Below are 16,412 nucleotides of genomic sequence, written 5' to 3'. Positions count from 1 at the left end.
ATATATTGCTGTATTCTATTGGATAAGCTTTTGTAAAGGACTTTTACACCAGTATCCATGAGGATTATTGGTGCATAGTTTTCTCCCTCTTCCCAGCTTTACTAAATTAAAATGACAAGTAAAAGTTACTTCTGGTTTTCTTTATTATATTGTCCTCATTTGATTTCAGTCTCAGGTAATCCTGTCTTTATAGAATGACTTGGGAAGTTTTACCTGTTGTATTTTCTGGAAAAGATTGTTACAATTGGTGATAATTTTTCTTTAAATATTCGATAAAATTCTCTTGTGAAACCACATGGGGCTGAAGATTTCTTTTCTGGAAGTTTAAAAACTATAAATTAAAATTTGTTAGTAGCTATAGGGACTAATCTGTCTACTTCAGATTTGGGGAATTGCTCTGATTTTTGCTTTTTTGAGGAATTAATTCACTTCATAAGTTGTCAGATAGACTTTGTAAAAATTTTACTGTCATATTTAACTTTATATAATTTATAGTAATCCTCCTTTATAATTCCTAATATTGGTAAATTGTCTTTCTTATCTTTTTTTCTTGTCAGTTTTGCCAGAGATTTTTCTGTTTTATTGAACTTTTCAAGGAATCGCTTTTTGTTTCATTGATTATGAATTACACAGTTGCTTTAGTTATTCTTGTTCCTTTGCCTTTCATATAAATTTTAAATAAGCATGTCAACAAAATCTATAAAAATACTATGTCAGTTTTATAAAAATGTAAATTGACATTTTTACAATGTTGAGTATTAAAATTCATGAACACACTTTGTTTACTTATATCTTTTCTTTCATCTGTGTTTTGTAGATTTTAGCACTCAAGTTCTATAATTGTTTTTAAATTCATACCTTAGCTTTATATCTCCATTGTTTTACTGATTTCAGTTTCATAATTTCTGCTCTTTTATTATTATTTTTTTTTGTCTACTTGGTTTGGATTTCTTTTGCTCTTATTTTTCTAGGTTCTTTAGAGTGGGAGATTAGATGCTGATTTGAAACTTTTTCCTTTTTGTAACATAAATATTCAGTGCTATAAATTCCCTTTTGGTGTTGCTTTAGGAAATGTTTCAAATCAATATCTAAGCTCCCACCTGTTTTGATATATTGCATTTCCAGTGTCATTCAGTTCAGTATATTTTTTGAATTCACTTGTGACGACTTCTTAGGCCCATGGATTACAAGTATGTTGCTTAGTTCTAAATATTCGGAGATTTTTCCTATTATCGTTCTTCTATTGATTTCTTGTTTGATTCCATTGTGTTTAGATAACACATTTTATATGACCTGGATTATGTTAAATTTATTGAGGTTTGTTTTTTAACTCAGGATATCATGTCTTAGTATATGTTTTTTTTGTGACTTCTAGGATTGAATATCTATTTTGCTGCTGTTTGGCAGATTAATCTATGAATGTTGATTACTTCTTGTTGACTCATGGCTGTATTGTTATTTTATATCCTTACTGATTTTCTAGAGACAAGTGTTGAAGTCTCCTACTAGAATCAAAAATTCTTTTTTTCTTTTCAGTTTTATGAGTTTTTGCTTCATGTATTTTGCAACCTGTTGTTTGGTGTATGCACACACATTTGGGATTACTATTTCTTCTTGATGGACTGATATTTTATCTTTACACAATATCTCTCTGGTTATTTTCTTGCCTCAGGACTCTTTTTTTATTTGATATTATATAACTTATTCTGCTTTTTTTTTTTATTAATGTTTGTGTGGTATACCTTGTCCTTCTTGTTAGCTCAGTATAAGTAAAGTTTCTTGTAGACAGTGTATAGTTGGGTTTTCTTTTTAAACTCAATCTGTCAATCTGTGTATTTTGGTTGGTGTTTATGTTTTCTGTAATTGATACTTCAGGACTTAAGATCTCATTTTAGTTTTTGTAGTCTTCCTGTTAGAGAAAATCTCTCTATTTTTCACCTGATATTTTTTTCTTGCTGTTCTGTTTTTAATATTTTTCCAGAATTTTATTTTGTTTACCTTTATATTTTAGTGACTCTTTGTATCACTTCACTTCTTTAGAGGTTGCTGTCGGTGCTTCATTATATGTAAACAAATTATCACAGTCTTTTGCTATTGCATTTTCAGTTTTAATGAAGTATAAAGACCAATTTTTTTTATTTCCCTGTATTTCCCTCATTTATAATAAATTTTCCTCCTCTATATTTAGAACCAAATAGGACTGTTACAATTTTTTTTTCAACTGTCAAACATAATTTAGGGAATTCAAGAGAATGAAAATATATTATACTTATTCATATTTTTACTTCTTGTTATTTTTATTCACACTTGATATTCAGATATTCCTTTTTTATCATTCATTTTTTTTAAGTAAATTCCCTTCAACCATTCTGTTTGAGTTTATCTTTTAGTGACAATTTCTTGGTTTTCCTTCATTTTTAATAAAAATAGAAATATATTTGGTGTGGATAGAATTCTGGGTTGACAGTTCTTTTCTTTATACCCTTGAGTAATGCTCTACTTCCTCTTGGCTCCCTGTTTTCTGATGAGAAATCTACTATCATTGGAATGTTCCCCCTGTAGTTAAAGTGTTGTTTGTCTCTTACCACCTTCAAGATTTTTTTCTTTTCTTTTTAGTTTTCGGATTTTGGTTTTATTTCTTTGGGTTTATCCTTCTGGGTTTGGGTTTTTTTTTTTGTTTTTTTTTTTTTTCAGTTTTATGAATCCTTTGTTTTGAATTTTCCCAAGTTTGGAAAGGTTCTAAACATTTTTGGACTACTTTTATGTCCCATCCTTTTCCTCCTGGGAAACTGATAACAAGATTTTTAGATCTTTTGTTTTTGTCCCACAGTTCTATGCGTCTCTGATTTTTTCTTTTTTAACATCTATTTTCTGTTTTACAGATTGGATAAATGTTTTATATTTGAGTTCACTGACTCTTTCTCTGTTTCCTCCATTCTGCTGTTCAGTTCAGTTCAGTCGCTCAGCTGTGTCCGACTCTTTGTGACCCCAAGAAACGTAGCACGCCAGGCCTCCCTGTCCATCACCAACTGCCAGAGTTTACCCAAACTCATGTCCATTGAGTCGGTGATGCCATCCAACCATCTCATCCTCTGTCGTCCCCTTCTCCTCCTGCCCCCAATCCCTCCCAGCATCAAGGTCTTTTCCAATGAGTCAACTCTTTGCATGAGGTGGCCAAAGTATTGGAGTTTCAGCTTCAGCGACAGTCCTTCCAGTGAACACCCAGGACTGATCTCCTTTAGGATGGACTGGTTGGATCTCCTTGCAGTCCAAGGGACTGTCAAGAGTCTTCTCCAACACCAGAGTTCAAAAGCATAAATTTTTCAGTGCTCAGCTTTCTTCACAGTCCAGCTCTCACATCCATACATGACCACTGGAAAAACCATAGCCTTGACTAGACAGACCTTTGTTGACAAACTAATGTCTCTGCCCTTTAATATGCTATCTAGGTTGGTCATAACTTTCCTTCCAAGGAATAAGCGTCTTTTAATTGCACGTCTGCAGTCACCATCTGCAGTGATTTTGAAGCCCCAAAAATAAAGTCAGCCACTGTTCCCACTGTCTTCCCATCTATTTCCCATGAAGTGATGGGACCAGATGCCATGATCTTAGTTTTCTGAATGTTGAGCTTTAAGCCAACTTTTTCACTCTCTTCTTTCACTTTCATCAAGAGGCTTTTTAGTTCCTCTTCACTCTCTGCCATAAGGGTGGTGTCATCTGCATATCTGAGGTTATTGATATTTCTCCCAGCAATCTTGATGCCAGCTTGTGCTTCTTCCAGCCCAGTGTTTCTCATGATATACTCTGCATATCAGTTAAATAAGCAGGGTGACAGTGTACAGCTTTGACGTACTCCTTTTCCTATTTGGAACCAGTCTGTTGTTCCATGTCCAGTTCTAACTGTTGCTTCCTGACCTGCATACAGGTTTCTCAAGAGGCAGGTCATGTGGTCTGGTATTGCCATCTCTTTCAGAATTTTCCACAGTTTATTGTGATCCACACAGTCAAAGGCTTTGGCATAGTCAATAAGGCAGAAATAGATGTCTTTCTGGAACTCTCTTGCTTTTTCAGTGATCCAGTGGATGTTGGCAATTTGATCTCTGGTTCTTCTGCCTTTTCTAAAACCAGCTTGAACATCTGGAAGTTCATGATTCACATATTGCTGAAGCCTGGCTTGGAGAATTTTGAGCATTACTTTACTAGCGTGTGAGATGATTGCAATTGTGCGGTAGTTTGAGCATTTTTGGGGGTTGGAATGAAAACTGACCTTTTCCAGTCCTGTGGCCACTGCTGAGTCTTCCAAATTTGCTGGCATATTGAGTTGCAGCACTTTCACAGCATCATCTTTGAGGATTTGAGATAGCTCAACTGGAATTCCATCACCTCCTCTAGCTTTGTTCGTAGTGATGCTTTCTAAGGCCCTCTTGACTTCACATTCCAGGATGTTGGCTCTAGGTGAGTAATCACACCATTGTGATTATCTGGGTCGTGAAGATCTTTTTGTACAGTTCTGTGTATTCTTGCTACCTCTTCTTAACATCTTCTGCTTCTGTAGGTCCATACCATTTCTGTCCTTTATTGAACCCATCTTTGCATGAAATGTTCCCTTACTATCTCTAATTTTCTTGAAGACATCTCTAGTCTTTCCCATCCTATTGTTTTCTTCTCTTTCTTTGCATTGATCACTGAGGAAGGCTTTCTTATCTCTCCTTGCTATTCTTTGGAACTCTGCATCAAATGGGTATATCTTTCCTTTTCTCCTTTGCCTTTAGCTTCTCTTCTTTTCTCACCTATTTGTAAGGCCTCCTCAGACAACCATTTTGCCTTTTTGCATTTATTTTTCTTGGGGATGGTGTTGATCACTGCCTGTTGTACAGTGTCCCGAACCTCCTGTACAGTGTCCCGAGCCAGTGTCCTGAACATAGTTCTTCAGGCACTCTGTCTAATCAGATCTAATGAATCTGTCATTTCCACTGTATAATTGTAAAGGATTTGATTATTGATTATTCAGAAAGGGTGATCATAAATCCTTTTTAAAATGAGCTCCTTTTTCTACATGGATTGAATTGGAAATTGATTGTCCATTGACTAGAAACATGACTATTAAGTTATTTCCTTTAGAACTTTATTTGGCAACAGCACTTCTGGACTTTAGGTTTAATCACAATTATCTAATATCATATATGTTATATTTTAATTAAATTACCAATTAACTCTGTAAATGTGTATGTAATAACAATACTTCTAGTTTTTGAATTTAGTGTGCTAGGTGCCTTCAACAGAATACTTTTGAATAAAGTTTGGGCTTCCCAGGTGATGCAGTTGTAAAGAACCTGCCTGGCCAGTGCAGGGAGATGCACGACACATGGGTTTGATCCCTGGGTCAGGAAGATCCCCTAGAATAGGAAATGGCGACCCACTCCAGTATTCTTGCCTGGAAAATCCCATGGACAGAGGAGCCTGGCAGGCTGTATTTAGGCCCATGGGCTTGCAAAGTGTCAGACATGACTGAGCATGCACACACACAAGGGTGTAGAGAAAGTCAATGAACCAGATTGAAAATATAACTTTGACATGCTGCATGTTCACTGTTACATAAAGAGGTACAAGATGAAATCCTTAGAATTTATCATTCACTTTCCTTTTTTTTTCATAGTGGTCTATCTGCTTAACATCAGAATTCTGTTTTTCTCTTCTAACAGTTTGCCAGCTCCTTTTCTAAATAAATTCTAGGAAATACTATGGTTTAATAACAAGTTCTGGCAAGAAGATAACTGTGAACTCATCCCCCATGTCTTTTTAAAAGTGGTTAAGGGGCATAAGTAGGCCAAACTAGAAAAAGTGATGATACTGTGAATAGAAGATTAATAAATTCCCAGATTTCATATGTAGGAGTCATCGTTGCTCTGGCTATGGAATAAGTTCCCAGAATTGGTCAGAAAGCCTATTGTGAAGATAAAGGCAGAACAAGAAAATAAAGAAATAGTACAATGGATCTTTAACCTTACAAGTTTTCTTTATACTATTTAAATGCCAAGCATCAGGAAAAAAGGAAATAATTTATCGCTTCATGTAGACAAAGCTACAGTCTCTCTGAGAACTCTGAAAATTATGTTTCATATATACCTAATTTTTATTTCAAGTGACATTATTATAAAAATCCAAACATAGCTTTGTAGAAATGCAGTAATTTTTCAACCAGACAGTAACGGATTTGAATCCCAGTTTTGCCACTTATTAACTGTCAGTCCTAGGCAAGTAGAAGTACAAATTCCTGACCTCAGTTTCCTCTTTCTAAAGAAAAGTTGTATATATGTCTTGACATGCTATTTTCAGAATTAGAAACAATATATATCAGTGTCCATATCAGACACTTATTTAATAGTGATTGCTTTATCATTATTATTTTTAATGACACAGTCTTGTCATTTACCCTTTAAACTCTGCTAATAGTTAAGTTGTACTGAGTATATAGTAAATTTTATTTTTATATAACTATCACTGTAAAAAGTGTAAAGAAAATTTAATTCTGACCAGATGTAAAATTTAGATATTTTAATTGTAATTTTCTTTCTTTCAGAATTACTTACTGTCATCTACCTTTCCAGAGTAAATGGCTCTATGTTGGAACAGAAAGAGGAAATACACATATTGTAAATATTGAATCTTTCATTCTTTCTGGATATGTTATCATGTGGAACAAGGCAATTGAACTGTAAGTTTGAACTTGAATACCACTATATTTGGATTAAATATTTTTAAGAGTTTTATATATATATATATATATATATATATAAAATTCCAGAGTTATTTGAAGCATCAGTAGCTAATTTATGATGAATTTGAGTGAAAAGTTCATCTAAAATAATTGAAAACTATAAAGTCTTTTAAAAATAGATACTGTAGTATTGACAGATGCTAATTTTAGCCTTTACAAATATTATAAATAATTAAGGGCTACTATGTATCCAAGCTCTGTGGTAAAATAGTAAGGCTTATTCTAAAAGGTACACATGAAAATCATCACATTTCTTTACAGTCAGTATAGCCACTTCCAGTGGGAATGGCTTGAGGATTATTACCACATATAGTTTAATTTAAAAATAATCATGGTCAGTTCACATGTTTTTAAATACTGATAGCTTATTCTTTGCTTGCCCCAGTAACATATTTTTCTGGGTTCTAAAAAGAATCACTTCATCAATATCTTTCACATTGTGATGTATACAGCTCTTTGGATATGTGGCTGATGGCAATTACCATTTTCACTTTGGCACTGATATTTACGTTTCTGCACATGTAAAATGTGAAATCCCTCAAATGTGAAACTTTATGGCATTTCAAGCCACCTTTTATAGTATATATACAAACAATTCTCCTTGTCAGTGTGTTAATTGGGAAAACTATTTTTCTTTAATAAAATGTTTATGTTCTGTACATACCAAGTCCTTTAATAAGGTACATTTGACTTGAGATTGACTCATTCTCTCTCTTACATATACATATTCTAAGTTATATAATTGTTTTTCTCTAAAACTCTGATTAAAAGAGCCTATTTTCATGAAATTTGACTTTGGTTTTCATAATAAATCTATTCCCTATTCCCAGTATTTCAGTGTACATGTATATTGCTTGATAGGGAGGGGATATTAATAGTTATGTTCTTACTACAATTATCCATTTGTATTGTGTCCTAATGAGGTTTTTTTTAAATTAATGGTAACTCTTCCTCATTAGAGTAAGAATAGCTTCAGGGAAGAATTCTTTGTTTGTTGCTCTTTTTTTTTTCATGTTTGTCTTATTTTGGTGCTTTCCACAGAGCAGCTACTAAATAACTAATGACATTAGTGAAAATTAGTATGATAAATAGATACACAGTGCCGTTGACTTAAGGTTTCATTTACAATTATGATTGGTATAAGCTTTTTTGTTCATATACATTTTAATATTCTATGTGTATATTTTTAAAAACATTTGTCCTATAGATAGTTATGTGTCTCTCAAAAAGTATTTATTTTTTCAGCTATTTGGAAAAGGCTTTTGCCCCTATAATCTTAAATCTATAAAAGCACTATGTAACACTGAACTTAATATTTGTTTTCTTAGTGTTTTGGGATACTAATAGACATAAGTACACCTGAGAGGTAGAGATTTTATACAAATTTGCTATTAGTTACAAATAGTAATAGATTTGTGTCAGTTCAATGCTGCTAAAGTAATTAAGAAGTTTTTTTTGTAAACAGATCAAATATTTCAGCACTCTTGCAGTGTTATTTCTATATTCATTTACTTAACAAATCCTTTTCATCATTCAGATTAATACTACCTGAACTATGACTTATACCCTATATGTATTTACATAGTCTATATACTTTATATTTTCTAAACTAATGAAGATTTTAAAATGTATATTATAAAGGAGGATAAAACTAGGAGAAATTAAATAAAACAAGGCATTTTTATTTTTCATAATATCTTATACATGTGATTCTGAATAGAATCTCCCAATTATATAAATATAGTGTTTTATGGGGTTGTATGTACCTCTGAAAATAACCTTGAAATAGCCTCAAGAAATTATTAGTAGCCACCTTATCTCCTGACTGTTTATTGCTTTATTTAGACCAGATTTCCAAAAATGTGTTCCAAGGTAATATAGTCCCACTGAGATAGATTTAATTTTAAATCCTAACTTCCAACTTCCTAGAACAGTCAGTCTTTTAGCTCTTTACCTCTTGAGACACATTAGGAAATGCAAACCACTTGGTAATATCTGTTAAGAGTTTGGGACAGTAATAAAATATGCATTTAATTAAGAAGAGTCATTTTGTAATTAGAACTTTACACAAATTTTAACAGGACATTTTAAGCGTGAGAAATGCAGAATTATCTTTAAGGTGTGAGATTATTTCTATTTTAAGTTCTTGAAATACTTTTCATTCAATGTTTGTCTTTTTAGCTTGTTTGTGTTTTCAGTGAAGTCTCCCAATTAAAACTGGCAGTTCTCATAATTATAAATTGTTCGTGTTCCCATAGTGTATATGTTAGTTATTTGGAAACTAACATTTTTGTGATGTCTGTAGAAATAATAATGACTATAGAAAATAGTCTTTATAATAATGTCTTTATAAAATAGTAGTATAACAAAATGACATTAAAAAATTTAATTGGAAAATATATTCCAGATTATAGCACAGAGATAGGTGTTTCTGCAGAGCAGTCCCAGCTTTAAGGAAAAAAAATGGCGGGGGGGTGCTATTTTTTCTACATGTGATTAAAAATTTGAGCATGAACTTTAGAACTAAATAATAAATATAAGGCTTACAGTCTTCAAATATATTTTCTGAGCACTATGATATGCTAGCTCCTGGAAACCAGTATAAACTAGCAAGACATAATTTCTCTCTTCTTGGAGATTCCAGTATAATAAAGGTGAGATTAAGTAAAAAGGCAATTACACTATATTGGAAATATAATGTTGCAAATTTCGTAAGAAGGATGCCTAATATAGATGTGAGGTCTCAGAGAAGTATCTGTGAAGGAAGTTACATCCATGAGATCTGAAGGATGAGTCTCAGACGAATGGAGAATGAATTGGGGGAGAGGATTTCCGAGAAGAGGAAACAGAAATGTTAAATGATAGAGTGTGAGAGAGATTTTGTTCCTTGCACAGAAATTTTAAGGATTTTAGTTAGTTGGGAATGGCTAGGAGAAAGGATGGCGAGAGATAAAGCTGAGAAGATAATAAAGATACATAGTATGAAAGTCTTATAAGCCAATTTGAGCATTTAGACTTTATCTAAGGTCAGGAGCTAGGTTTTAAAGGGTTTTAAGTGAAAAATTCACTTGACCAAACTTGCATGTAAAAAGTCTACTCTGAATGCAAGTATGGAGAAATCATTGAAAAGATAAAAGACTGTATTCTTGGCAAAAATTATGGAGGATTTAGGAGTGAAGATAAGCTGACACATTAAAGAAATAGTTAGAAGCCAGAAGAGGCAATACTTGGGTCTTGTGGGAAGATGTAAGAATAATAGAGAATTGAGTGAGTATTTGGCTTGAGTAACTGTGTGGAAAAGGGTGTCATTTAGTGAAAGAAAGCAGGAGATTAAGTAGGTTGGGAGTAAAATAAGGAGCTCAATTTTAGGTAGGTTGAGTTGTGTGTGTTTTTAAGTTATTCAAATGGAATTGGTATGGGAGAATGGAAGGATGTGGGATATGTAGAATATATCAGAATATTCTATATGTATGTTCTGAACCTAATGACATCAGAATTTACATAGACATTGAAACTATGAAAATATATGAGATTGTACATGGAGAATGTATATAAATGAGGTAGCAAACTTGTAGACAATGAACCAGTTTTGACTCACGGGTATGTTTTGTTTGCCCATCAGAGTATTTAAGTATATTCTGAATTATTAGTTTCCAGTATTTAAGAACTGGTAGAATAGAGATGAAAAATTGAATTTCCAGCTTTTCATGAAAAAAATTCCTAATGAAACAATCCCAGTCCAGTATTCTTGCATGGCAGTCAGTAATCAACTGAAACTAACAACTTTCCTTTTGTAGGTGGGTAATGTGTTATCATTCACATATGGGCTTCCTGGTGGCTCAGGAGGTTAAGAATCTGCCTGCAATGCAGGAGACTCAGGTTCGATCCCTGGGTCGGGAAGATCCCGTGGAGAAGGGCATGGCAACCCATTCCAGTATTCTTGCATGGAGAATCCCATGGGCAGAGGATCCTGGTGGGCTAGTCTGTGGGATCTCAAAGAGTTGGACACGACTGAATGACTAACACATTCACATTCAATGTGCTATCCAGTTTGGCACAGTTCTTAATTCAGCCTATTGAATTCATTTGCAATACCTACCTGGCTCCTGTGGTCTCTTGAATTCATGATCATATATAATATGGGAATACATTTCAGTCTAGAACAGAATACAAAGGAATACCAGTATTTAAGATATGGGAAGAGAAAGTCCACAAAGGAAACTATCAAGAAGTCATTGTGATGAATGGGAGGAAGACAAATAAATAGGGATTTTAGAATTACTGGGTATTGTTTAGATGACTGTCCCATAAATTTAAGTTCATTGATAATTCTATCTAAAGCAATTTCTATGAGATTTACAGAATCCATAGTACACAATTGCTTTTTAAAGTAATTTCTAATGGCCATAATTTTTGCAAAGAATGCTTGGTAGTTTTTGAAAATTCAATGTTGGTGGAAAAAGTCAGAAAAAAATACATCAAAATGTTAATAGTCATGTATAGAAATGAGAGTTTTCCTTTTAACTTCCATTATCTTCTAACTTTCAGGGTTCTTTTATTTTTTACAATTGAAAAAAAATCTCTTCTATAGCCTTAAAAAGTTATTACAAATAACTTTAACTCTAGATTTTTTCCTAAACTTAAGTGTTTTGCAGAGTCTGATAAGTTAGTCTTGCATATGGTCTAACTTGCATATGGTCAGAAAATTTGCAATGTTGATTTGCATATCATAACTCTGCGAAGTTCTAGAAAAGAAAAACAAAATATTTGACTTTAATTCAGACTTTCCCAAACTTTTTTTGATATAGAACACTCTTTATGTGAAACACCTTATATATTCACTAGTTTATCATGGAGTACACTTTGGTATTTGTTGTTCCAATCAAACCCAAGAGACATAGGAATTTTGGTTTATTGGATATTATTAGTTAGTACAAGATAATTGAAAGACATTGTCTTTTATCAGAGGCCTTTATACTATAATAAAGCAGTGCATTTATATGTGAATGATATATTACATATAAATATAGGAGAACTGCAAAAAACTATATAAACTTTTTATGAAGCCTTTTCTTCCTGAACATATCCTAGAATGCAAATAGTAACTCTAGTATCTAATTATTCCAATGATTTACAACAAACTTAATACATACTATTTATTGAGTACTATGTTTTAGTATTATGTTAAGTGCTGTATGTATATTCTAATCCTCACTATTGTTCAGTAGGTTCACTCTATTATCTCCATTTTTAAGTGAAAAAATTTAGGACAAAACCACTGATAAGATATGTAACAAATATGTATTTATTAATAATTCTTTGAGTTACTCTGGGGAGTTGTATCTGGGGAACCTGGAGTTACATAATTTGTCACTTTTGTCTGACTCCAAAGAATTTCTAATATTTAAATTTTCTTGTTTTGTGCAGAATATTTGATGGTTTTCACTTGTGCCTAAGACATAAATTATAACCGTCAAGTATACTTAAAATAGGGTTAATCTGGCACAATTAGGTCATTGAAGACAGGATGTGGAAAAATGAGCAATAATCTATGTCATATCAGTTCATGTCATATTTACTCGTGATATAATCATACTCAATGGTGGTATCAGTTAAGGTAGGAAACATAAAAAACATGCCAAATATTGGAATAGGATAAATTTAAAGTCAGATTAGCAGAGCAAAGATCCTTTCAACAATATGCTCTTAGGCTGTTATTGATTACCCTCATTAACCAGATAAATGAGACATAACCAGTGAAGTAGGTTTCCCCAATTTCTCAGATTTTTGTAAGATAACTATCACAGGCAAGAGTTTATTTGTAGATCAAAGGAGCCCCTGTACTATCCTTTAGAAGCAAAATCAGAAATTTCTTGTCAAAGGAAATTTTCAATTTTATATGTACTTTGCAGTTAGTTGAAACAAGTTTACAGCATCACCCTTGTGGTCATATAAGTCCTTTTTTCTGTATAAGTAAAACTTCATTCTTAAATTTTCAGAGAAGCAGATCTAGCAACACATAGATAAGCATATAAGATAATGAAGAATGCCATTGTTATGTGGATCAATGTTCTTAAACCAGATTTTTTAAAAATAGTCCTACTTTAATAGAGTTAGTAGGGAAAAGAAAAATAGTCTTAAAGAAAAACAACCAAGAGCTCAAATTAGTTTATGCTAAGCTCCAGAATGTTGGGAGTGTATTTCACTGTAATCTTAATTCCTTTGTTTCAGTCTCTAATGGTAAAGTGTTTTAATGTTTTTTTAAAGTGACTCTCTTGAATTGATTTAACAGATCCACAAAGACTCATCCAGGTCCAGTTGTGCATTTAAGTGATAGTCCAAGAGATGAAGGGAAAGTGAGTATTACAATACCATTATTCTTGAATTTATTTTTCTTATTCTTGAATAAAGGTGTTTCTTACTGTTATTTTATACATAACATCTAGTACAGTGCATTAAGTGTAATCTAAAAACATGTTGAATGAATGAATGAGCAAATGAATGACTGTATTATTTATACTAATAATGGTTCCAAATTGAAATATTAGTTTCACCTAGAGTTAAGTTGATATTTAATTATAGAATTTTGAGAAAGGCATATAGCACATGTGCTGTGTTGTGCTAAGTCACTTCGGTTGTGTCCAACTCTGCGACCCCGTGGACCATAGCCCACCAGGCTTCTCTGTCTCTGGGATTCTCCAGGCAGGATACTGGAGTGGGTTGCCTTTCCTCCCCCAGAAGTTCTTCCTGCCTCGGGATCGAACCCGGGTCTCTTATGTCTCCTGTACTGGCAGGCGGGTTCTTTACTATCAGTGGCAGAATTTTGAGGAAGGCATATAACATGTTGAACAATTTTAGTTCTCAAGTATTCTATGCTTAAAGTTAAAAATATTATCAATATCATTAATCATTGGCCCATGACATTCTGTAATGGTAATGATAAACAGCAATATTAAATAATCATAAATTAGCCAATCTTAATTTTATAAATAGATAATAATATAGAAAATGTTCTCAGATTGCAGAAATAATTTTAATAATTTCCATTATTCATAATTTTCTTTTAATGATTTGATCCTTGGGTCAGGAAGATCCCCTGGAGGGAAGACATGGCAACACAACAGTATTCTTGCCTGGAGAATCCCATGGACAGAGAAGCCTGGCAGGATACAGTCCATAGGGTCGTAGAGACTCAAACACAACTGAGCAACTGAGCATCCACACTTTAATGATGAGAAACAAAGTTGATAAAAGATCTAAAGTGTCACTTTCATTATCAATATTGTCTCTTCAAGTGTATATATTTTTGCTAAGTACTATATAAAACACACAAATAAATTATATAGATTTGGTTCTTTATTTTTAAATAATAGAAACTGGATTAGCCTAATAAATACTGAGCCTGAAAGACAAGTCCCCTGATAGTAAGAGAAAGTACACTGAATTTCTTCAAATTGATTTATAAATAGTGTAATTCCAATCAAGTGTCATTCAGATTTACTTTTTAAATTGAAATTCAGTTGATTTACATTATTATATTAGTTTTGTGTATAAAATATAATGATTAAATATGTTTATAGATTATATTCCACTAAAAGTTATTAAAAGATAATGACTCTAATTCCCTGTGCTATACAATATCCCTTGTTGCTTATCTATTTTATAGATAATAGTTTTTATCTCTTAATCCTGTACCCCTAATTTACCCCTCCCCCTTCCATCTCCATTTTGGTAATCACTAGTTAATTTTTTGTTTCTGTGAATCTATTTCTGTTTTGCTGTATATACTTATTTGTATTATTTTTAGATTGCAAATGTAAGTGACATATGTATTTGTGTTTGAATAATTTTACTAAGCATAATGTTCTCTAAGTCTATCCGTGTTGCTGAATTTGGTAGAGTTTTGTTTCTTTCTATGCTGAATAATATTTCATTGTGTGTATATATATATACACATATATGTAAGTATATATATAACTGCCAAATTCTTTTTATGTGTTCATCTATTTGTGGACATTTGGGTTGCTTCCATATCTTGGGTATCATAATGGTGGCGGTTTAGTCACTAAGTTGTGTCCGACTCTTTTCGACCCCATGGAGTGTAGTCTGCCAGGCTCTTCTGTCCATTGAGACTCTCCAGGCAAGAATACTGGAGTGGGTTGCCATATCCTTCTCTAGGGGATCCTCCTGACCCAGGAATTGAACCCAGGTCTCCTGTACTGCTTGGGTTTCTTCCATATCTTGGCTATCATAAATAGCAATCTAAAGATTGGGATGCATGTGTTCTTCGAATTAATGTGTTCATTGTGTTAATATATATATACCCAGGAGTGGGATTGCTGGATCATATGGTAGTTCTATTTTTAGTTTCTTGAGAAACTTTCATGCTTCTTTCCATAGTGGCAGGACCAATATACATTCTGACCTACATGTACAAGGATTCCCTTTTCTCCACATCCCCTCCAATATTTGTTATTTATGGACTTTTTCATGACAGTCATTCTGACAGGTATGAGGTGATATCTCATTGTGGTTTTGATTTGCATTTCTCTAGTAATTAGCAATGTTAAGCATCTTTTCATGTCCCTGTTTGCTGTCTGTATGTCTTCTTTGGAAAAAGGTCTATTTAGGTCTTTTACCCATTTCTTACTTGGGTTGTTTGTTTTTTTTAAATATTGAGTTGTATGAGCTGTTTATGTATTTTGAGTATCAATTTATTCTCAGTCATATTATTTGCAAGTATTTTCTTCCATTTTGTTGTCTGTCTGTTTATTTTGTCAATGGTTTCCTTTGCTGTGCAAAACTTTTAAAGTTTAATTTGGCCCCATTTGTTTATTTTTGCTTTGTTTCTTTTGCCTTAGGATAGTTTTTAAGAAAAATAAATATTGCTACAATTTATGTCAAGTGTTCTTCCTATTTTTTTTCTAGGAGTTTTATAGCTTCAGGGCTTAATATTATATCTTTAATCCATTTTGAGTTTATGTTTGTATATGGTATGAGGAAATCTTCTATTCTCACTGTTTTACATGTAGCTCTCCAATTTTCCCAGAACCACTTATTGAAGAGACTATCTTTTCTCCATTTTATATTTTTGCCTCCTTTGCTGTATATCAATTGACTGTAGGTACAAGGGCTTATTTATGGAATCTCTATTTTGTTTTATTGTTGTATGTGTCTTGTTTTGTGCCTGTACCATGATTTTTTTCATTATTGTAGCATTACAGTATAGTCTGAAGTCTGGGAGCATGTTACCTCCAGCTTTGTTCTTTCCTTTCAAGATTGTTTTGGCAATTTAGCATCTTTTGTGATTCCATATGAATTTTAGGATATTTATTCTAGTTCTGTAAAAAAAAAATCTCGTGGGTATTTTGATAGAAATTGAATTAAATCTGTAGATGATTTTGAGTGTATAGACATTTTAACAAAATTATTTTTTCCAGTTCAAGAGCTCAGGATGTCTTTTCATTTCTTTGTATCATTTTCTGTTTCTTCAGTGTTTTATAGTTTTTAATGTGTAGATATTTTATCTCCTTGGTTGTTTATTTCCAGGTATTTTATTCTTGTTGGTGGGATTTTAAATGGCATTGTCTTTTACTTTCTGATAGTTCATTGTTATTGTACAGAAAAGCAACAG

The 16,412-nt window shown here is 32.7% G+C and overlaps 1 protein-coding gene across 1 annotated transcript in view; it reads left to right on the top strand.

Moving 5' to 3' along the window:
- STXBP5L (syntaxin binding protein 5L) overlaps nt 1–16,412 on the top strand; it is a 355,378-nt gene that overhangs the window by 122,661 nt on the left and 216,305 nt on the right. The window contains exons 6-7 of the mRNA XM_061167943.1: nt 6,581–6,715; nt 13,071–13,134. Coding sequence (XP_061023926.1) covers nt 6,581–6,715; nt 13,071–13,134 — 199 coding nt within the window. The remainder of the gene's footprint in view (nt 1–6,580; nt 6,716–13,070; nt 13,135–16,412) is intronic.

Source organism: Dama dama, chromosome 19 (genome assembly GCF_033118175.1).
Source record: "Dama dama isolate Ldn47 chromosome 19, ASM3311817v1, whole genome shotgun sequence".
Taxonomy (NCBI): Eukaryota; Metazoa; Chordata; class Mammalia; order Artiodactyla; family Cervidae; genus Dama; species Dama dama.
Note: the sequence above shows the minus strand (reverse complement) of the source record. Positions and strands in the feature narration are given on the sequence as shown.